At 36.7% G+C, this 24,601-nt stretch overlaps 1 protein-coding gene across 14 annotated transcripts in view; it reads left to right on the top strand.

Annotated features, from left to right (window-relative positions):
• Positions 1–1,462: 1,462 nt before the first annotated feature.
• ST3GAL3 (ST3 beta-galactoside alpha-2,3-sialyltransferase 3) overlaps positions 1,463–24,601 on the top strand; it is a 209,728-nt gene continuing 186,589 nt past the window's right edge. For 2 of the 14 annotated variants that reach the window (XM_087929763.1, XM_087929772.1), the window contains exons 1-3: positions 1,532–1,712; positions 10,175–10,280; positions 10,377–10,520. In XM_087929763.1, the coding sequence (XP_087785889.1) occupies positions 1,644–1,712; positions 10,175–10,280; positions 10,377–10,520 (319 nt within the window). In that variant the 5' untranslated portion in view covers positions 1,532–1,643. Of the gene's footprint in view, positions 1,713–10,145; positions 10,281–10,376; positions 10,521–24,601 lie in introns of all 14 variants that reach the window. The other 12 variants (XM_026707278.2, XM_087929769.1, XM_087929766.1 and 9 more) reach the window with 10 other exon arrangements.

Genomic DNA, 24,601 nt, shown 5'->3' on the forward strand with positions numbered 1-24,601 from the left:
CCCTTTCAGCTCCTAATCTTGGAATATTTCCTTGTCTGCAAGCAGCCACCACACTCTTGATTCACTTTGTCAGAGACACCAAATTTTCTCATCCATCCAGTCATTGCACTGGGGGAGGGGCTGTTATTATCCCTGGGCCCATCCACCTATTGTAGGAATATATTAACCCAATCTCATTGGGTTTACACTCTGTCCTTCCAGTCCTTGGCTTGGTTTTCTACACTGGAAGGTTATTCTAGGTCCTCCTGCTAGAATGACTTGCTTAAGAGTGCCTCTGGACTGTTTTGCAAGTCTGAGGTATTCTAAAAGGGGGGAAACCCTAGGGGATGACAGTATTGGGAACAGCCTCCTTATATATGAGTAACCAATCCTTCTGGATCTTCATAATGTAGTGGCTGAGTTTGCAGTGAACACTTAAGTTATAAACTAAAAACTGGTTTTCTGTAGCAAGATCCAGATGGGCATACTTCACTGATTAAACCATGGTTGTTAAAACATGAACAAGCTTGTGAGAACAATCAACCAATGGAACACAAGTTGCCTTCGGAAGTTGTGGGAGCGCCATCACTTGAGACTTTCAAGAAGAGATTGGACTGCCATTTGTCAGAAATGGTGTAGGGTCTCCTGCTTGGGCGGGTGGTGGTGGTTGGACTAGATGACCTACAAGGTCCCTTCCAACTCTGATTATCTGTTATTGCAATATTACAACGCAAGCTCATGCTTCTAATACAGCTACTATTGATACTACTTGAAGATTTAACACCATTCACTGTGGATGTTATTTGTTTTATTTATTTGATTTGTCAAACACTTACAATATAACAGAAATAAGAATAAACGTAACTATAAAAATACATGAAATAGGTACGAATGATTGGGAACAATAGGAGAGGGACGGTAGGCACGATTGTACGCTTAGGCACGCCTGATCTATCTGATTTAGTTAGGTAATGAAACGTCCGGAAGAAAACAACCAAAGAGTCGTAAAGGCCCCCAGAGTTATTCTGGCTGGTACTAGAGCACCCTTCGCAAAGCAATAATTTGACCTTGAAGATGGAGGCGTGCCAACGGCGCCTCGCTATATGCCACAACTCTACATTAGATACCGCTTGGAAACGATACGTTTGCCTTTTAGAGAGTAGCAGCGGTAGCGATTTCCATTAGAGGTAATGGCTTGAGATCTGAGATTCCAATCCTTACTTATGCCCTCCCGGCCGTTCCAAACTCTGCCGGGAACAGCCATCGTCCTACACTATGTCGCAATTGGCTAAAAAGCCTTTTCATGCCCAGTCCAGGACTGAAGTGAGCGGCGGGTGGGGGGGAAGTGAAAATGTGGCCAAACTGATTGGACGTCCTATAGCCCCCCTCCGCTTCTTGTCTCCTTTGATTGGACAGCCTCGCGCCTTCTTGATACGCTCGAGTTTGGGGTGGGGTGGGGGAGGGGGCGAAGAGAATCCTTCTTGTGTCTGATTGGGCAGCGTGAATCCCACCGCTCTCCCGCAATCGTGGGGCTGGCAGCGAAAGAGTGCCCCTCGCCTTCCCCCATTGGCCGTTAGAAGATCCGCCTTGCTGTGTGATTGGCGATCGACCCCTGCCCTAGAGGCCGGTGAGGAGGGCCACTGCCGCCGCTGCTCCGGCCCGGCATGGCGGGTTGCAAGGCGTACGGAACTCGAGCCCGCAGGAAAGGTGGCCAGAATCGGCCCGTTACTCTGGTAAGCAAAGGAGCGCGGAGGAAGGGATGCAGTCTCAAAATCGGCAAAGAAGGAAGAAGTATGTGTGTGTGAGAGAGAGAGAGAGAGTGTGCCCCGCTTCTGCGTCCTTCTGCCTTTCGCCCCCTTTTATGTCCTGGTCAGAGGCCCGTCTCGCTGAGATTTTTCTTGGCCTATTTCTCCTTCCTAAAACTTGCTCTCCTGCCAGGGCCCTGAAGAGCCATGCCTTCCTTCAGAATGGAACCCTTTCCTCCTCCCCTGCCCCGGCCGTTCAGATGGTCTGTGGCTCAACTCGTTCCCAGGTGTCATCCTAGTTGCTTCGTTTCGCCTTTCCATCCAGGATGTGGACTCGATTTCGGCAGGCTTGATACTTCCTGCTTACACCATTAGCCATTCTTATTTATTTGTGGTAGGATGTGTGTGTGTGTGTGTATTTGTGTGTTTAACCCACGGAGGTGCTGGAATTAATTGCTGGGTGGAATTGGTTGAAATTGACAGCTTGGAAGGAATAAAACGGGAGTGAAAGAAATGGGTAAAGGTAGTCCCTGTCCATACGAGGGATGGTGGTTTGCCTGAGACCAGTTTTGATGTTTTAAAAAGATGGCTGTTTCTTCTGAAATAGCCAAAAGTGGTTCCACTTCGATAGGGGTCATCAGCTTATGATCCTCCAACTATTTGGCTCTAACTGCCTGCATCACTCAATATTGTGCAATGTTTGCTGAAACTGTTTTCAATATCTGGTGGGAGTTATTTTGTATTCTAAACTAGCATAGTGAAGTGAAGGCCTTGGAAACTTGAAGGAAAATGAGTGTCAGAACACTGATTTAATTTGTTGATGCCTGAAGTTTTCTCCATTGATGTTTCCAACTGCTTGCTTGGGTGAACCATTTGCCTGTATAACCGAGTAGCCAAAGAAATTCTCCAGCTGCATTGTTGAATGATCCCAAAGTGAAAGAATGCCAATTTGAATGGTAAAGCAAGCTCTTTTGTTTAAAGAACGAGGAGTTAGGGCCCAAAGTAAAAGCAACTTGGGAATATGCAGCACACACATATGATTACATATGTGATATTAAGAAGTAGAAACAGTTGAAACATTAATAGTCATTATTTCTATTAAGAGAGACATTTGTTCAGATGAAGATAATCTGTCAGGAAGCCCACTGCAGATAAGAGTTGAATAGTTTTGGTCAGAGAGTAATCTAGAAGGATCTGATCCTTTTCTCCTTCTAATAGAGAGTTTCCTTATGGGTTTCATCAACTTGTTCTAATTTTATGAAGATCTATGTTATCTCTTGCATCTTTGTTAAACACAATATAGAATGTACATGGACGCATGTATGATGTCAGAAAAAGTTTGGCATAATCTTTTCACATACTCGTTTTTACAACTAAGGTGAGGATTGTTTTACAAGGCAGTTCAGACATTTAACCTGCAGCTATGATTTGAAGTCTTGCAATTCAGCCACAAGCAATATTTTTTTGGGGGGGGGAGGTATTTGCATTCACTTGCACTTCTTCATGGGGAATTCCCATAAATGGTCTAGGCTAAGAGTTGAATGCAAGAATGTACAAAGAATTTATTGGAGCCATTGTATACACAAAAAGAATACAGAGGCTTTGATCATAATTATTTAACACTTTATAAAGAGGAATAAATTTCAGTTGGACTAATATCTAAGCTATGAGAAGTTTCAGAGATGTCATGACCCACACATAACTTGTTTGTTTATTTATTTATTACAAGTAGTCCTCTATTTACAATCACAATTGAGCCCAACATTTATGTTGCTAGGTGAGACATTTGTTAAGTGAGTTTTGCCCCATTTTACAACCTTTCTTGTCACAGTTGTTAAGTGAATCACTCCAGCTGTTAAGTTAGTAACACAGTTTTTAAATGAATCTGGCTTCCATATTGAGTTTGCTTGTCAGGAGCTCCATGATTCCAGGACACTGTAACCATCATAAGTATGAGCCAGATAACAGATAATCAGAGTTGGAAGGGACCTTGTAGGTCATCTAGTCCAACCCCCCGCCTAAGCGGGAGACCCTACACCATTTGTGACACCATTTCTTGAAAGTCTCAAGTGATGGCACTCCCACGACTTCCGAGGGCAAGCTGTTCCATTGGTTGATTGATCTCACTGTCAGAAAGTTTCTCCTTATTTCCAGGTTAAATCTCTCCTTGTTCAGTTTCCATCCATTATTCCTTGTCTGGCCTTCAGGCGCTTTAGAAAATAGCTTGACTCCTTCCTCTCTGTGGCAGCCTCTCAGTTGCCAAGTGTCTGAATTTTGATCACATGACTATGGAGATGCTGCATTGATCATAAGTGTGAAAACCAGTCCCTTCACTGCCACTGTAACCTTGAATGGTCATTAAACAAATTGAGGGTTACCAGTACTTCAATCTATAGAATAATCTATATCTTGCAATTGTGACTCTGGGTGGTGAATTTAGAATTAAAATCAATGGAATAAAAACAATATAACAGTACCCAAGAATAACACAAAGAATAGTACAATTGCACTCAAGGACAATCAAGTTCAAACACAATCACAATCATGTCAAGAAAAACCTCAGTGATGAGCTCATCTAACCTACATGGTTGGGGGAACTTACTGACTTTCGAACAGTTATGAAATGCCAGTAGGATTGGGGGCCAAACACATTTCAGCATGGCATAGTTGAGTAGGGTTTTGAAAGGGAAGATGCTATGGCAAAGAATGCTTGCTTGATTAATTTGGGAAACCACTGCAGTCTGTAAGTGTTTTTGTAATACTATTTATCTACCAATAAATGTATGACTGAGCACATGATTGCATGTACATATCACAATATATCCATATGCCCTATCCTTGGTAAATTCTAAGGGACCTTATACTTTTTACGGATCTCTTGAATAGCAAAATCGAATATATTGAGTATAGGATGAATTAGTGTGTCTTCTTTGTCCTTTGAGTGAAGCGACAGAAATACTCTCCAACCATAATTTGGCTCTTTTCTCTTATTGTAATGATTAAGGATTACTGGCCGCTGACTTTTTGGGCCAACAAAATACAAAGTTACAACTTTGTTAGGCTCAAGCCATATACAAACAGCATAATGGCTCAAGCAAGACAAGGTTGAAGAGAAGCCTAAGATGCGTCTCTTTCATTAAGCCATGGACAAGATGAGGTTTCTAATACAAGTAATCCTTGACTTAAAATCATTCTTTTATGGCTGTTCTTAATTACAGCAACACTGAAAAAAATGACTTACAATTAATCCTCACAGTTATGACTTACAGTTATAACTGTCACAATCATGTGATCAAAATCTGGCACTTGGCAACCAGCATGTATTTATTGCAGCATCCATGCAGAATCCATGTCATACGATTGTCGTTTGCAGCCTTCTTCCAACAAGCAAAATCAATGGAAGAAAGGAGATTCACTGAACAACCACATGATTCATTTAACAATCATAGCAAAAATGTGGTAAAATGGGGCATAACTCACTTAACCATCTTGCTTAGCAACAGAAATTCTGGTCCTAATTGTGGCTGTATGTCAAGGACTATACTCGGTTCTTGGAAAGAGAGGGGGGAAATTCCACAAGACTTTGGCTGGAAAACAAAATAATTAAACTCAACAGGGAGAATTGTAAAGTTATACATCTAGTTAAGGAAAACAAAAGAAACATGTACAGGATGTGGAAGATCTGATTCAAAAGCAGCACACATGAGAAGGATTTGGGTGTAGTAGTTCCAACATGTCAGCCTTTGTAAATTTGCAATAATAAATAAGAATGATTGGTTTGGCCAGTCCTGCTTTTTAAACATTTATTAGAGCACCTTTGTCAGCTACTTCTATTTATTTAAACTAGCATTTCTTCAACTTTGTGTAATTATGAATGTGGACAACTAATATAGATTCTTGAAAGTACCAAAATCACACAATTAAATAAACAACAATCCCCTCTTATTTTTGACTTCAAGAGCTTGGGAATTCACCTTTGTGTGTTTCAGTAAATCAATGTTTTCAGAACTAAATCCATTATTAATTGGCAGGGAATATTGAATAATGGGTACTGAGGTGCTGAGTAGCTGATTGGTGGTAAATGCAGGGATGTGAGGCTGAGTTGGTGAATTGGCTCTTGTTTGGCCAACTGACTGGCAGCGAATGCAGAGAGATGGCAGGTTGAGGCAGAATGTGGCCCTGGTCTGGCCAATTGATTTTTGGTGAATATGAGGAGGCAAGGGGCTCAGGTAGCATACCATATTTGATGAATACCAGTTTTGGTGAAAAAATGGAAAGGGTGTGGGGGAATCATCTCATGATTGTCAGATCAGAGTTTGCAAATCATTGATATAAATGGCTGAGTAGAGTATATATGCTTCCTAGACTTTTATGAAAAGGGTTATAACACTAATAGTGAAACTTGGATGTACCCCTTTTTAGCAACTCTGCCTCTTTATCAAATTTACAGTTAGAAGGTTTTTGTTTTATTTCAGCAGTGGTACACTATTGCAGTAATGGCTTTGGCTACACAGGTAGTCCTTGACTTATGACCACAGTTGAGCTGAAAATTCCTATTATTAACCAAGGCAGTTGTTTTGCCCCACATTACATCCTTTTTGCCATGATTCTTAAGCAAACCACTGGATTTGTTCAGTGAATCATGAGGTTGTTAAGTGAACCTGGCTTTCCCCCAGTGACTTTGCTTGTCAGAAGCCAACTGGGAAGATTACAAATAGTGATCACAGGATTCTGGCACAGTGCAGCTGTCATAAATACATGAAGTTGTCAAGAAGATGAATTTTGATCACATGGCCATGGAGATACTGCAGCGGTCGTAGGTGTGAAAACAGGTCATCAGTCATTTTCTTAGTGACATTGTAACTTTGAATGGTCACTAAAGGAAGGGTTGTAAGTTGAGGGCTACCTGTATCCTTTTAAGTTGAAAATTTAGATTTCTAATTTATCCAGTTGCAACTTTAGAGCTTCATCTGGCTGTCAGGAGATATCTGCAATATGTTCACAGCAAATTGGTTAGAAGGAAGCAACAAACAGTGCAACAGCAGGATATACACAATGCATAGAGACATTCAAGGTATGGCCTTTCCTCGTTATTTGGTCAAATGGAATATTGAAGTTCAGGGGAAATGTTTAGCAGGGAGCAGAGTTCAGGGGGAATTATAATTGCTCATTCATAGCATCTTGATGAGGGGTACCATTAGTCCTTTTCTTTGACATTGGAGGAAACTCTCAGCATTGCTTATTTATTTATGGAACATATTTTTTCCTAACAGAGTGTTCTCAGCAAAGCCAGCCCATGGCATTTTCACTTGCCACATGTTTGGAGAAGGTATTTGAAAACAGACTATGGAAAGTTGAAGCCATGATTTGGCAACCTGTTGGAATTAAGCTAACATGAAGTTGCCTTTTTCAGGGTTCTTGTGCGTAATCGTGGCTGAAGTGATGCTTTTCTTTTGTTGCTGAAAGATCAAAAGGAACCTATCTTTTAATTCCTAAAGCGCTCTCATTCCTACTCGTATTCTCCTACATCACATAGTCTGTAAACTAAGACTTAAGTGAAGTGGGCCAAAGAGCAACAGCTGCCTCAGTCTAGTAACTTTAGTCAGACATTTTGTTCTCATGCTTGACTGTTGTGTTTGGGCTTGAGAACATACTAAGTAATAAATCAACATTTATGAAAGAACATGTTAAACTGAATCCAAACAACCTCATTCTGGTTTAGCATTGCTGTGTGTATATATCTAGGCAATGTATGCCTCAAATTACCCTGAAATCAATTCATATTGTCTATCTAAATTTCACATCCTGTTGAATAAAATATATCACTATAATTGCTTCAGCTCGCCTGGGGTTATTGTGGAATTCAGAATAGTTTGGCCAGTACTCTTTTAAAACGTTTTAATAAAATAGAAAAACTAAATTGGACACAATGAAGAATAGATCACACAGTACCTACCCAGGTGGTTTTAATATGTAATTTAACAAGATGTAATTTCTGATTGAGTTTAGCTGCAGGGGATAGTGAACTGAAAACAGGATTGAGTGCTTCCTCTTCTCACTGTCTTTCATTGATGTGTGTGTGCATTTAACCATGAGTTCTTCTTTTAGGATTTGTGTGGTTTCCTGACTAAGCTACTTTTTAAAAATGGGGTTGGATCAAAACAGGAAATAGTTAGCTAAGTACTGCTTTATAAATCCTTAGTATGACTACACCTGGAATACTGCATCCAGTTTTGGTCACCATATTACAAAAAAGATGTTGAGACTTTGGAAAAAGTGCAAAGAAGAGTAACTAAGGGCCTGGAAACAAAAACATTTGAAGAATGGTTGCAGGAATTGGTTATGGTATTCCAGTATTTGAGGGGCTGCCACAAAAAGATTCACAAAGTGATTCAATGTTGACAGAGGGGATTAACTTGTTTTCCAAAGCACCAGAAGGCAAGACAAGAAACAATGGATGGAAATTAATCAAGGAGAAAAACAATCTGGAATTAAGGACAAGCTTCCTAACAGTGAGGACAATTAACCAGTGGAACAGCTTGCCTTTGGAATTTGTGGTTGTTCCATCACTGGAGATTTTTAAGAAAAGACTGGACAGCCACTTATCTGAAATGGTACCAGGTATAGGGTCTCCTAGAGGGCTGCACTAGAAGAACTCCAAGGTCCCTTCCAGTTCTATTCTGACTGCTCATGCTAAAGGGAGATCAGAGAAAGGACAGGCATGTGACTAAGTTTGTGGCTCAGTTCTGTCTCTTGATCTAGGTTTGTATGTTGCTGGTCCAAAATAATGCAAATGAGCAATTCCTCCAAAATATTTGTTCTTGTGATTCTTATACAACTTACCAATTTAACCACAGTGACCAATGCAATAAGTTAGTAGTCCATTCCAGGGTTGCATCTTCCATAGTTCAGCAAGCAATTATTCTTGCTATATCATGACATGGGTTGTTATAACTTTGTATTAAAGTAATTATTTTAAGTAGTATAATTATTTTTTAAAAGAGCCTCGGTGGCGCAATGGTTGGAGTACAGTACTGCAAGCTATTTGTACTGCAATTTGGCAGTTCAAATCTTACCAGGCTCAAAGGTTGACTCAGCCTTCCATCCTTCCGAGGTGGGTAAAATGAGGACCAAAATTGTTGGGGGCAATATACTGACTCTGTAAACTGCTTAGAGAGGGCTGTAACGCACTATAAAGCGATATATAAGTCTAAGTGCTCTTGCTATTTCTAGTTACTCATATAATTAAGAGGTATTGGTTATACTGTATTTCTTAGTTCTGTGAAATATATTACCATACTACCACCTCTTACAATACTAGACAACACAGTATCAACAGTAGAGACCTTCAAATTTCTAGGTTCTATCATATCACAAGACTTAAAATGGACACCTAACATTAAAAACGTCATCAAAAAAGCACAACAAAGAATGTTCTTTCTGCACCAACTCAGAAAGCTCAAATTGCCCAAGGAGCTGCTGATACAGTTCTACAGAGGAATTATTGAGTCTGTCATCTGCACCTGTATAACTGTCTGGTTTCATTCTGCAACCCAACAAGACAGACACAGACTCCAGAGAGTAATTAGGACTGCAGAAAAAACAATTACTACCAACCTGCCTTCAATCGAGGACCTGTACACTGCACAAGTCAAAAGGAGGCTGTGAAAATATTTACAGACCCCTCACATCCTGGACATAAACTGTTTCAACTCCTTCCCTCAAAATGATGCTATAGAGTACTGCACACCAGAATAACTAGACACAAGGACAGTTTTTCCCTGAATGCCATCACTCTGCTACACAAATAATTCCCTCAACATTGTCCAACTATTTACAAAGTCTGCATTACTATTAGTATTAATCTTCTCATCACTCCTTATCGCCCATCCCCTTTCACTTGTATGACTGTAACTTTGTTGCTTGTATCCTTATGATTTATATGGACTGTTTCCTAGTATGATTTGATTGCTTATTGTACCCTATATTATTAAGTGTTGTACCTGATGATTCTTGACGAATGTATCTTTTCTTTTATGTACACTGAAAGCATTTGTACCAAGACAAATTCCTTGTGTGTCCAATCACACTTGGCCAATAAAGAATTCTATTCTGTATATTTTTTTGGCATGACAATTTACTTTGGGTATTGTTTTACATAAACAAAATAGTATATTCCTGAGAAACAATGCAATAGCGAACAGGTTCTTCAGATTAAACTTTCTAATAACACCTATCAGCAGCATTTCTGAATCACGCTTGGAAAAGCAGAAAATTACTTAGAAATACATCCTGTTCATTTCACAAAACTTAATTCCACTCCGGTGTCATGAATAAGCATGTTTGGATATTATATGTTGGGAATGGAGCATGCTTAGATAACTTAAACATAGTTAGTTTTTAAATTTATTTCTTTATTAGAATTGCTGTATATCCCAACTTTTCTCTAGGAACTCAAGTTGATCTACATAAGGTTCTTTCCTCCAATTGATCCCCATAACAACATCCATGCAAAGTGGGTTGGATTGAATGAAAGTAATTGCTCAAAGTCACCAGGTGAGACCAGAACCTTGGTCTTTCCAGTCCTAGTCAAACATCTTAATCTTATGCTATATAAATCAATTTGAGAATGCCCCTTTTTTTCCCACCCAGATTTTATAGAAGAGCTATTCCGTATGAAGATGGGACTTCTGGTGTTTATGCGTAACGTGCTACTTGCTCTCTGCCTCTTTTTGGTCTTGGGGTTTCTGTATTACTCAGCTTGGAAACTGCATCTGCTCCGATGGGAGGATTCAAGTAAGTATAGTGATTGTGTAAGCCATCCAAGAATCTGTTGATATATAGCTAAATAATTCTCATATTTTTAAAAGTTTTATCTTTTAGAATAACCTAAGGAAAACTCAAACAAGTGTTGTGGTGTTTCATGAGCTGTAATATTAAATTACAGCTCTATTTTCAACATTTTTATTATAAGACTAATTATTTGAACATAAATGGTACATTTCTTTCTTTTGATATATAAAGGTATTTTTGTGATAATGGCTATAATTCTGCTATTAAAGTTGTGCCTAGGTATTTGGGAGTTCTATATGTCCTCTGTCTTTGTTTCAGGTGGACTTTTATTTTATGTGTATGTTGTCATTTCCCTCTTTTCTTTAGCACACATATGCAACACTTGTCTGCAAATTCTTGAATGTGTTTTTTTCCTAGGGCCATCTGATTACCTTGTAATCAGAAATATGGTGGCTGCTTTAAAGAGGAGTTGCTACATATATGCTCCAAAGTACCCTTTTTGCTTTCAAAACTGAACCATTAGACAAACTTATTACATATCTATGTAAATTATCAAATTGTTTTGAATTGGTTGTATAGATGAATTATTTGATATTTATGAGTACATTACATATGTTATAATGCATAATTCATAGCTGCCTAGATACAATGAATGCATCAATGTTTGCATGGACTTGGAAACAATTTAGAGAACGGTATCTAAGCACATGCAGAGGCTACCACATCAGGGAAGATTTGACTAATCTTGCCACAAATGGAGAATATGTTTTTCACAAATGGAGAATTTGTTTTTGCTTTTCCAGTATTTCATTACGTTTGGAGATAGTATTTGATTATTAAATAATTTGTTAAATCCTGGATATGACTGATGACAGGGAGTACAGTTTATTCAGAATTAATCTGAGAACAATCTCTTTCAGCATTAGATTTCTTTTTTGCTTCATAAGAATGTATCACTTTTTTGTATTTTCTGAGTTTAATACAATTTTATTGCATGATGTTGGGCTAATAAATTCCATGTCTGTATTAGTCCCATAAACATTCCTGATATATGAATATTATATGAATAGTTTTCAAAAGTTGGATATTGTTGAAGTGATGTTAGGTTTTTTTTTAGCTGAAGTTAAAGGTAATGATTTGATCAGAGGGAATAATAAGTTGAGATGGTTTACTGGCTTTCGTCTGGTATCACTTTTGTGGCAGCATCAGAATCTTTTCTCAGGGGTTAATGTTGAAATGGTCTATTTTTTTAAGGGTGCAGATTCTGAGCATCCTGCTAAGTTATAAAACTGTCTATACTAGCATCCTAATTTAATTATTACTATGATCTCATTACTGTGAAAAGAGGTATCTAAATAATAGTATGCCAAATTATTGATATATGGACTATATCAACCCTGATCTAATGTGTACTTTTTAAGTTAGTCTCATGTGACTTGGTGAGATGTATTCCCAGGTACGTGGGCACAGCCTAAGCTGACATCGTCCAATGTAGCCTGACAGGAAATAAAAAGATGTACTACAATCAGTATAACTAATAGTATTTGAATAGTATGTTTTTTATGTGATCTTAATGATTGGAAGGTCATATGATGTTCTGTTTGGTTTGTTAACATTTGAATTTATGACATATATAAATTAAATAGCATCCTTTAAAAATTTTATACTTCTGTTTATGTTACTGAAAGAGACTTGACTGTATGCTTAACTTTCCTGTCATTTTGATAAACATATACTGTGCATCATTTTCTGTGTGTTTGATCACTCTCTTGTTATCCAACATCTATGACTGGATAATATCATTATCAGAAGTAACTTCAGAACTTCTGCTAAGGTGAGATGTTACAAAAAACAGATAATAGACATATCTAGTATCTTTCTCAACTTGTGAAATTCTTTGGTGTCTAATTATTACGCAGAGTTTGTGTCAGAAACCTGATGAAAAAGAGAGGTCTTACATGATTCTTTGTTGAATTCCATTTGCCTGCCTCATATTTTTGCAATTTTATATAGCATTAAATCCATTCTTATTCTGATATCCCTTTGGAAACATGACTTCAGTGAATGATCCTTTTTTTAGATATAGGTATTTGCCACAGTTGTATAATTGTCCCTGATGAAATTATAGTGCAAGGGTCTTGCTTCTAGTTTATACTAATAACGATAGAGACCTTAAGTAGGGTAAAAGCTAATTTACTATATCATGTATCCTAGGGTCATGGACTTCCACGTACAGAACTCCATCCAGGAGTTGCTTCTACATACAAGGTGATTCAGAAGGGAATGTAGGCAGCTAGTATAAAGACTAGAAGCAACTAGAAGCAATATGTTTTATTCTTTCCACCTACCATTTCTTTTTCCAAGTAACAAATATATCTGAACCTGTATAATATAGATGCTTCTTATAATTAGGGAACAGGCCAAATCGAAAAGAAGAAGTGTGGCCTCTTTTTTCAGATTATTGTTTGGTTAACATCCTCTTTGCAACTTTTTCGATAAATAGCTAATGGAGATTTAACAGCAGGGGCAGCCTGAATATCAAATTGAAAAGATTTAATTGGTTATGATGAAAATCTAACACATCAAACAATAGGTATACTTGTGTATCTAAAGTTTTAAATATGCCTCCTAAAGATTATTGCAATTGGATGTAAAGCATAATTGAAAAGAGAACATTTTCTTCTAAAGAAATTAGAAAAATATTTGAATACTTATTATTATTAAACTATAAGAATTGCATATTTGGTACCACTTCATTAGTATGTTTATGATTTGATTTGGTAACAGGTCTCCATGGCCTAAGGCAGTAGACTTTCTCAATCCCTCATCTGAGAACCTATAAATAAAAAACTGGGGACTGGATTTGGCATTCTTCATACCTGATCTGTGAGTTTTATCAATAGCAATAGGTTATTTGTATAATCAGATTTTAATATCTGCTCTCTGTTAGCATCTGTTATAGAAGTTCTTGCAAAGTTCTTCACATCTTCACTTGCTGGCAAATATAGATCAGGCTTCCTAAACACTGCAGCTCTGAAATCTACAAATTACTAAGTCAAAGATCCTCAAACCTTGTGGTGACACAGTTTCTTAAAATAGTTTGTGTGACTCTCCTCTCTCATAACAAAACTCTTGGAACATGCTCTCTGACAAAACTTCTGTTTTTCCTGGACAAGACAGCTGTTGGTTGGTCCTGGTGAATTGTCGCAGTAATCTAGCATATCTGGGCAAGCCAAGCTTTCTAACTAGAACTGGATTTCTCTCAGAATTTTCTCCCAGAGCTGGGCCTCTCTTCAGTGACTCATGGTAACAGCCGTTTTTCTCTCAAAAAAGCTGTCAGATAAGAAGCCTGATATGTGAATAATTCACTTGGCCCAGTCCAGTACCAGCAGATTGGGAGTGTAACTTGCCACACATTTATTGAAAGGTTGCAATCCAAAGTTTTGAAAATCCCTTCTTAAGTGATGGTGGAAATTGTTTGGTAGCTGTTTTTTGTAGCCCAGGTCAGTTTTCTGCTGAAATATGACACCATATTCTTAGTTATTCCTTCTTGTTCCCTTCACTGGCTGCCTCCCCACCCCCCACCCCCACACACACCAGTGAATGTATAGCAAGACAGTTTGAGATAGGAAAAAAATGGATATCGTTCTTATCATTTTTCCCTGTGTCTTTCCATTTCCATGGAAACAGAAAGTAGATGCATAAGAAAACGGTCTGACTTGCTTTGCTGCTGGTTGTTCCTGATGTTGTTTCCATATCTGTGGCAGCAAGTCTTAAAGAGAAATAACCTGAATTTAAATTATTGAAAAAAATGAAGGAACACTTCAGTCATGATAAGATAAAGTTTTTAATTTATCTGGTTTTATTCTGGCTTGTTAATTGAGATATAATGCTGGTTTGGAAAGAATGCTAAACAACCAAGGGTGGAAGGTTCATTTGTTAGTTTTTCTGCCCAGTGGAAAATGATTTACCAATATGCTACAGCCATGGTTGCTTATTCTGAACAATTCAGCATTTTAAAACATTCAGTCATATTGTACAGCTGATTATGTTCTTTCCCTTTAAAGTCTTTAGGGATTTTTAAAAAAAGATCTGGGTACATTCTCTTTCTTGTTTTAGCTGCTGACAAGAAAATTTTTATTACTGGAATTTGTCTATTTAACTACAAATAAGCAATTTTTGCAACCTGTATTATAAATGCTGGAAAACTAAAAAAAGTAATCTTAAAGAAGTTTAAAATATTAATCTATACTTCTGTAAATATCAGAAATACACGGTTGGAACTCTTGTAAAAAATATAGTTCTTTTATTATTTTGGTTGTTTCCTGTCAAAATATATGATGGACTCTGGGGAACTAACAGTTTGCAACAAACCCAAGACATTGTTAGAATGCTTTATATACTCTAGTTCAGTATATAACACACTAGTGTTGCAGATAGGGTGCTGGGACTAAAGCATAAAAAAAAATATTAAAAAATCTTACGATTCAAGATTTGGAGCTCCAGAAGTTTCTTTTAATAAATTTTAAAATGCCCAACATTCAGAAGATCTTCATAGTCTCATATTATTATGACGCTATTTTAGTATTGTTTTGAACTTCAGTTTGTATTGCCAATATCATATGAAGTCATACAGACAATTGTGATTTCTAAAGGTAAATATTATTGCTGTAAATCAATTACTTAGGGTAATCTTTCCAGACCTGAACAAGTTTGATAGGTGGCAATTAAAGATGCAGACCCCCAAAATGTTCTGCAGATCAAAAAGAAGAGAAAGCATACCAAGGCTTGCATAACATTAGAAAGCTAATGCAAAGCTTTGAAGCTTGAGAGTTAAAATATAAAAGTAATGTATCATAAGTTGTGCAAGATACCTGCTCGGAGGTACAAATATAACAGAGGTAAATAAATGACAAGTATCAAGTATAGTAGACGAGATGAGCGTATTTGAATTAATTTAGGTAAAATGGATCTTACAGACTGTCAAAAAGGATACTGTTTGCTTTTAGATGTATCCCTTTCATCTCTTACTCTTTTCTTTCCCTCTTTCTTCTTCTACACCCTTTACTCTCTTCTTTCTCCGGTTTGCTATCCCGGATGTTCTTTTTTTCTCTTTTTCTGTATGTATTGTCGATATGTTTTTAATTGTAAATTCAATAAAATTTATTTAAAAAAATAAATAAATGACAAGTATCTTATCTTTCCAAGGTTAATTTAACCTGGACAATAGATATCCCTGTACCTCCATTCTAAACTTATGACAAAAGGATAATAAAAGCAAAATTAAGAATACCAACATATAAAAGTTTTATTAAAAGATAAGATAGTAATGAAAGATATTCTGAAAGATTTTTCTCATCAGGAAATCCCGCTTTACAATGTAAGGACATAAAATACTAAGCCTTTCAACACAAAACATTAGGAATATTTATTTATTCAATGTATCATTTAGCTTAATTTAGCTGAAGAAATTGAAAAACAAATTGTAAAACACAAAGGATTGGTTAGTGATGTGAGACTTAAAAATTCGCAAATATTGTATTACTATAAACAATGATAAGTTTTATGTTGACAGCACATAACAATTAGTTGATTCAATTGGGCAACCATTGTATACCTAGTGCAGTGGTGTCAAACTCGCATCATCATGGCGACGTCACATGATGTATCGGGACTTTTTTCCCCTTTGGTAAACTGGGCAGAGGCAGAGCCAACGCATGACACATCTGGCCCACGGGCCATGAGTTTGACACCCCTGACCGAGTACCATTAATAGTCCAACATAAGATAAGTCTTGTATATCATACTTTTCTTTAATTTATACAAGCAACAATTATATATTATGGGGAACATTTCTAAGATGAGCTATTTCCAAGCTATCACTCTGATGTAATGAAGCATGGAATTTAAAGAAGGCATAAACCATTGCATTCCACATCTATTGTACTGGATAGTTTGCTTTTTAAAGAACATTTTGTCCTGTACTTTGAATTGCAGTATTTACATGGGAATGGGTTTGAAAACTATGTTATTATGAAGGTTTTTACCAGTCCCTCTGGATTAACAGGTTTGAAGTATTCGATAACAGTCATTTAAATAACTGTCTGCTATGATCTCACAATATCACTTGTATCTAGACAATAACATTATCAGCATGTATGCCCTAGTAGTAGAACTGATTACCTCACTAAAATTGAAAATATACAAGGCACTGATTTTTCGCTCCAGAAACAACCCAAAATTTGTAGCATAAACTGATTGGAATAAGAGATGTATAAATGGATTTGATTTCATGCAACATGATTCTTCTTAGCATAATTTTTACTGGAGTCTCTTTCATCCCTCCAAAGTCACTATTCACATTAAAGACCTCTTCTGGAATGTTATGGTAGGAATGGATATATAAAGAACTAAATCCTAAGGAAAATGAATTGGAAGAAATTCAGGTGCTTTCTGACTTCATACCATCAGAATTCCCTTTTGCCTACTCAGGAAATTATTTGGATCCTAGCCATCATTACATTTCTAAAATACTGCATGGACAAAATGCAGTATTTTAAAGAAAATTTGTAAATACTGAATTCCCAGAGCAGCATGCTCAGATAATTTCTTATGTGTCTTGATAGAAACATCTTGCCTCTTTCATGTTCATTTATTTTTAAAAAAATATATTAATTTCATAACACACTATTCTTGAAATTACAATATTCTCAATATTCTCATAAACATAGTTTATACTAGCTTTGTTTGAATTGCATTTCAGCTCCTGTGAGAATGACTATTGCTGACCTAATTTTTCCTAGACCAATTATTCCAAAGGATCCCTAATTGCAACTCCATATGCTTTCAAAAACAGCACTATCATATCCAAACTTCTATAGGAGTTAGCAAGCCTGAAACAGTCTGTTACCAAAGATATTGTAGAAGGGCACTATCCCACCCTTTCAAAAGGGAGTAGCTAGTTACACTGTGCAAATAGGATTCAAACCTTGATTCCATTGTAAATAGAGCTTGCATTGGAGATAGTATTTTTTTGTAGTGAGTTTGATGAGATGCATACTCTGTACCCACCTGCCACAGCTTGGGGAGAGTATTTGATTGGAGGATTGTGATGCTGGATCCTCCCCGCTTCTTTCCAGAGAAAATGCAGATTTCTCTTATGTTCAATTCCCATTGTAGCTTCCAAAGGGAGGCTGTTCCAGAACAGAAGTACTGTGTTTCTCATATAATAAGGCCGGGTCTTTCTTTTTTTTTTTGAGCCCCGAAAAAATGGCTAGGCTGTCTTTTCGGGGGTGACTTAATTCCCCCACTTGCATCTTTGGGCGGGCAGCAACGACTTGGATATTGACCTTGGCATTGGTGAGGCACTTAGTATTTGGGTCAACATAGGCAGCACCATATCTGGGTGTGCAACAAAAGTACTTCCTAACAGCAAGCCCCCCCACCATTCCCCACCATTTTGCATGTTTTAATATAGGCCTTAATTTGGGGGGAGGGGCTTAATTTCATTTCATGCCTATAAAACATGCTGGGGCTTCCTATTGGGGGAGGCCGTATTGTTGGAGAAACAGGGTACTATGGTTAAAAAAAAAAAGTACATCCTGTCCTGAGCTCCCTCAATTCATACAATTGGACTACCATAAACAGTGTGTTGTGAAAGCACCATTTTGGAGGGGTTAAAATTGTTTGCAGAAGGTAGCCCTGAATGTTCCGTTCTAGTACTGAAAACATTATTTAGCTATATCTGGGACATCTGAAATTGAATAATATTGAATATACTTTAAAGCATGTTAAGTTAGCCAGAAAGGTTAGTAGTTTAAAGTGTGGATATTTCTTTCTTACTTGATATGTGAGATTTTTATGTAATTTCTGTAGTTACATACAGGTTGTGAGCTTTTTCTGTCTGCTTGCCGAATATTGTGGCAATATTGTGGCATAACCATGCAGAGACCGTTCTTTGTAGATTACAAATTAACAAGCGATCTTTGAAATCAATGTTGTAATGCAAAGTACATAATTTGTTAACCACTTGAGGGCAGTAGGCTTCTTTCTTTGGGAACCTAAAGAAAATCTTTTTTTCCTCTAAATAATTTGAGGGGATGAGGAGGAAAGTGTCAGCCTTTCTATTTCTGGAAATGTTATTTCAAAGAATAGTAATTAAAATGTGTTTATTATGGAAAAAAATGGAAGAATGTAGAAAAGAGCACATTAAATGGTGAGTTCAAGGTTGGAAATTAAGCAGTTTTCTTATTTGTTGAAAACGTGTTTGAGAATGTCATGTTTAATGATCTCAACTGTTTTCTGTATATTTCAATTTACAAAACCAAAGGTCTTTAGTTTTTCTTAATTTAGGATGATTCTTGCCCAGTTGTTAGCTGGTACAGTACACTCAGTTTGGTTTAAAACTGCCTTAGGACCTTCATAAAGTTTTTGGATGATATACAGTATTTACATGTATTGTTCTTAATATTGTTGACAGCAAAATACTTAGACCCCATGCTATTCTGTGCACGTGGAGAAAATATTTGAGCAAATTGCATTTGGGGTGATTTGCAATATGTTACTGGAACTGTAGAAGTAGGAGTTGAAGTTCAAATATTATATCTTATACAGAATTTTCCAAGCTGGAAACTCCTGCAATCCAGAGAATATTTATCTAAAAGAAACAAAATTAAAACAAGAGTATAAATTCACGCATGAGGCTTTTTTCCCCATCAGGGCTGTTTTATTTTCTTTCAATCAATGTTGTCTAACTACTTTACAGACTAAGCATTTGGTTCCAATTTTCTCCTTATGAGTCATCTTTAAATACGGTTAAGATTTTGCCTCATACAGGCTTAATTAAATAAATATTTGTCATATGGACCCAATCAATATTGAATAATTATTAGCATGTATTTGAAGTGTTCCTCAAGTGAATAATCAATTCTTATGCTCAGTAAAGAGTTTATTTAATATTCTTTAGACTCAAATATATGGTCAGTAATGAGATTGAAAGACTAGTATATTCCAGAGGCTTATTTATTTTAAGCCTAAACCTTAATTTCTGGGCCTATCAACAAGGCCAAAGAGGTAACCTCCCACATACTAACTGCCTAAATAAATAATTCTGCAGTCTAAATTCTATAAGTAGTATGTCTAACCATTATTCTAAAAGACAAGTTTTAGTATCTATAACTAATACAGTATTATGAGGATTGGTTGGCCCTTTTTCCTGTATTAAAATGTTGAGCACCTTTTTATTCTAAAAATGAATCTAAATATTTATTGAATATGCAACAAGATTAACATTTTGATCAGTAGAGAAATTAAGTATTGCCAGTTATCTTGATGAAGCCACAATACTATTGGTGTTTGAAGAATTAATCTTCTGCCTCTTTGGTACAATATTTCTGAATAGTCCCTTTTAAGTTTTTTTTATAACTTTAATAGTTGAAGACTGTTTAACTGAATGATAACTTGATATCATAACCTGGAAGAATTCATATTTATTTTCTAATACATATGGTAATTTGGAAACATTCAACCTCTGACAGTTCAATTAATCATTTTTTGGATCGATCAATATATGTAGCATTTAGATTTTTGTTTCCAAAATTTAACTGTATATCAAACATTTCACAAAATAAAATAAAATGGGCATATAAAACCTGTTATTGAAGGGTGCATGGAGAGAAGCATGATGGGAAGAGTAATTTTTGATTACTGATTCCAGACAAAGTGCAGATCTCTCCTTATTTATATACCTTATTCTATTTATACTTATATGGAAGTCATGAGAATATCTAAAATGTTGTGTTAGCCTAGTTAGCTCACAAAGCAGTTTGGAATGAGCAAAGGAGAAAAGACAGAAACAAATACTTAAGAAGTAAGGATTTTTTAAAATAGTGGTAGGCAACAGTCATTATTTCCCTCCAAGGCAGGGCTGGGCAATTAATTTTCCCAGGGGGTTACTTGAAAAACTGGGACTGTTGTGGAGGGCCCCTCCCATCCCCACCAGATAGGGACCACTCACAGTCCAGATATAGCCTGCAGGTTATAAAATTCCCAAATGTGCTCCAGAGGCTGCAGGAGACATGGGCAGTGATGTCACTGCAAATGGTGAGACTAAACTTTCCAGTATCTTATAGAATAGGGGTCTCTAACCTTGGCAACTTTCAGGCTTGTGGACTTCAACTCCCAGAGTTCCTCAGCCAGTTTTGCTGGCTGAGGAACTCTGGGAGTTGAAGTCCAAGCCTGAAAGTTGCCAGGCTTGGAGATCCCTGTTACAGAAGAATGGAAAATTTTAAATTAACTCCTACAGTGCTTCTGTCTTAGGTTCTCCCCAAAGGAGAACTGTTGGTATATGTTTGTAGGCAGAACAATTGATCAAAGGAAAGGGTGGTAAGTAAAGAAAGGGTTAGGGTAGCAACCTAAAGGAGGTATTGAATGGAATATCATGAGATACGAGCAAAAAACAAAAAAAAGGAATAGCAAAGACCTTAGAGGACAGGATCAAGATTCTTTTTTTTTAATAGATTTTATTAAATTTACGATTTAAAAACACCTCAACAATACATTTACAAAGTAGAAAGAAAAACGGGTAGGGGGAAAGAAGGAAAATACCCGGCCTAGCACATCGGATAAAGGCTGGCTGGGGGAAAGAGAAAGGATATAGAGGGAGAGAAGGGAAGGGAAGGGGAGGGAGAATAGGGTAGAAATACAATTAAAAACGAATGATATCTTTTTGTGACAGTCTGTAAGGATCATTTCTCTTCATCATATCCAATCTACTCCTCTTTTCCATTATGTTTAAGTTACTTTTTATCATTTACATAATTTGTCTCTGTGTAAGCCAATTATACCATGAGTCCCAGTTGTTGTAAAATGTTGATCAAGATTCAAGAGAGACCTGACAGGGTCATTGGGCAAAATCCATCAATATGAATTTAAAGGGTGGTGGGGAATGCAAGTCCTGTATTTAGTTAGGGAGAATCCAAGGCATGAGCATAGAATGGGTGGCAATCCTGGGTAACAGTTTACCCAGGCAGGATATGAAGGTCTGAGTGGATCACAAGCCAAACTTGCAGTATCCAACATAGGCATCCATGAAAGGGTGGGGAGCAGTTACAGATAATTTCAAAGCATCATTAGATAGTTTGCATAGTTTTTCTTGACAGTGGAGGAAATTGCTATTTCCTATTCCAGTTGTATTTAATATCTAAATACTAATACTTAAAACAATAAATACATTTGCTAAAGCTTTGTGTGACTATATTCTGAAATTCCTTGCTTAATTGTGGAAAAAACATTTCTAGGTTGCTTCCAAGGAAATCCCACTGAAAGTGTCTTGTGCATGCAGATACATACTCAGGCAATGTGGGGAAGATCTTGATGTACTCATGTCAAACTTTAGAGAAAGTTCAGAAGTTTGGTCATATTCTAAAGAATCCTTTTGAAGCCTCCCTTTCAGAATTGGTTTGGATTTTTGTTAAACTTATTAATGGAGAGAGTAATTCCAAAGCCTTTAATAGCAATACTGGGGTCTCTGGAGTCAAGATTAATTTGCCCACTTACTTTTTTAATGAAAAAGAATTACATGTATATATAAAAACGTAATTTAGGAATAACCTTCTGTTTAGCACATGGTCAGTTTAGTTAGTTTTATCAGTTTTTTCTCTCTGATTGATTTCTTTGGTTGACTTATGATTCATTAAATATATCAGTAGCACTTACTCCATAGTGCTTTATAGCACTCTCTGAATGGTTTACAATGTCAGCATATTGCCTCCAAAAATCTGGCTCCTAATTTTACTGACCTTGGAAGGATGAAAGGCTGAGTCGACCTTGAGCACATCAGTATCGAACTCCAGATTGTGGGCAGAGTTAGCCTTCAATACTAGATGAAGACTGTTGTTTGAGCAACACAGCCATTCTGTACAATGTCATAATATACATGTAGTCCTCAACTTAAAACCATTCAATTAGTGACTATTCAAAGTTACAATGGCACTGAAAAAATTGACTTAGGACCATTTTTCACACATACAACTGTTGCAGTATCCCCATGCTCACATGATCAAAATTGGGATGCTTGGCAACTGGCACATATTTAAGACAATAGTAGTGTCCCAGGGTCATGTGGATCACCTTTGGCAATCATGTTACTAATTTAACTGTGGTGATTTATTTAACAACTGTGGTAAGAAAGTTTGTAAAATGGGGCAAAATTCATTTAACCACTGTCTTGCTTAGCAACATAAATTTTGGACTCAGTTCTCTCCATAATATGTATTTACTGATTATACAGTGAATCCAGATATTATAATAATGTGGCCATACCATTTCATTTGGGTAGAAATGGATTACTTGGCATTTTAATTAAACGATATTGCTTGCTTTAAATTGTCAACATTTATTTTGCATTAAAACAAAATTTTAAGCCGGATGCGGGTTTTTATTCTTGTTCTTTATGGTGATAGTCCACCAGGAGAAAAGTGTTTATTTTGCTGTTATTATGAACCTGGACAAAGGTCTAAATGAAAGACTGGATTCAAAGTTATACCAAACGTAACATGAAACCAAGTGCAGTAGAACCTCAGGTCATGACTGTAATCCATTCCATGACTTCAGTTACAACCCAATTTGGTTGTAACCGGAAGCGAAACTGACTGCGCATGCATGGAAAGAAAATGCCGCAGAAGGGGAAATTGGCGCAGAAGGGCAAATCGCCATGGCTGTGTTTGATCACCACTCGGGTATTTGTTCGTGACAAGATGCAAAAAATTTCCGAAAGGTTCTATTATGGTCAAGATCTTTCTAGGGGCTCTTGTCTACTTAAAAATAGTTCCCACATCAAGAATCTCTTCAAAGGTTTTAACCTAAGTCTTCTATCAGTTTTGCAAGTGGTTAAAGATGATAGAGACAAATTAGGAGAAGTTTCCTATGCTCGGTTGACTTAATTCATACCTATTGCTATTTTTTGCTGATTAATGATACAGAAGAATCCTAGGAGAAGTGGATGTTTCATTAATTCATTGATTTTTGTTTCAGCAAAAATCATGTTTATTCTATTTGCCAATAGGTGTCACTGTTGCTATAAATTATTACGAGTATGAAATTTGTAAAGAAAAGTTGAAAGAATTTCCATAGTTGTTAGACCCTGCCCATTCCTAACTAAGAGGAAGTGGATCTCTATAGATCCATAAAGCAACCTTACAAGGCAATACAAGACCATAAATGAGACTACTGAGACCAAAATATGTGTTTCATTTGCTTTTTGCTGGTATCTTATCCATGTCCAGTTTTGCACTTTTCTATCTATATTGAGGTCCTTTTTTTGTACTGTTTTCATATTACTGGATTCTGTTATGGAACTAGCTTCCATCGCCTCAGATATTTCCCAGAGTCTATTTTTTATTTTGGGATAGTCAAGGTTTCCTTCAAATAAGTGTATTTACATTTCACTGATGCTGACTACAAAGCAGTGAAACCAAAGCCATTTTTAATTAGTTTTATTAAGAACATTCTGTCCCACTCAGAAATTGTAGTTGTAAAACTTAAGATAAAGTTTATGATGTGTCATTCTTGCATCTATATGGAGCCCAACAATACCAATGTTTTATCACATCTCCAATGGAACAGGCGGTGTTTTTGTCATGATTTGTGTTTTTGGATCTGATTAGTCAAGTACTAGTTTAGAAGCATTTTTGCAGTCTATGCTGAGTTCAAAAGCTATGATAAACATGGAGTTTTTTCATTCCTGTCTCCTGGCCAGTAATCAGAGCCCAAAAGTTGAGGTCAGTTGTATTTCTGTTTTAGATTGCAGTTACTGAGACAAAAGAAGTTTTTGCTCTTGTTGTTTAGGATAAATTTTAGGTTTCCTTTAGATAAGAGAATTAAGCTTAAGAGTAGTGAACTTCACATGTACCAAAGCTGCATAGCCAAGATATGCAATTAGATATCTGCTAGAAAGTTTAACATCTGGAGAAATCATTATTGACATACTTTTTCTCCTCTGGATTGTCATATGTTTACTGTTTACATTGGTTGCTTTGAGCCACTATGTGAGATTGGTACCCTATCATTTAAAAAAATAAAATAAA

The sequence above is a fragment of the Pseudonaja textilis genome, chromosome 3, assembly GCF_049901715.1.
Source record: "Pseudonaja textilis isolate UNSWEBS1 chromosome 3, rPseTex1.2, whole genome shotgun sequence".
Taxonomy (NCBI): Eukaryota; Metazoa; Chordata; class Lepidosauria; order Squamata; family Elapidae; genus Pseudonaja; species Pseudonaja textilis.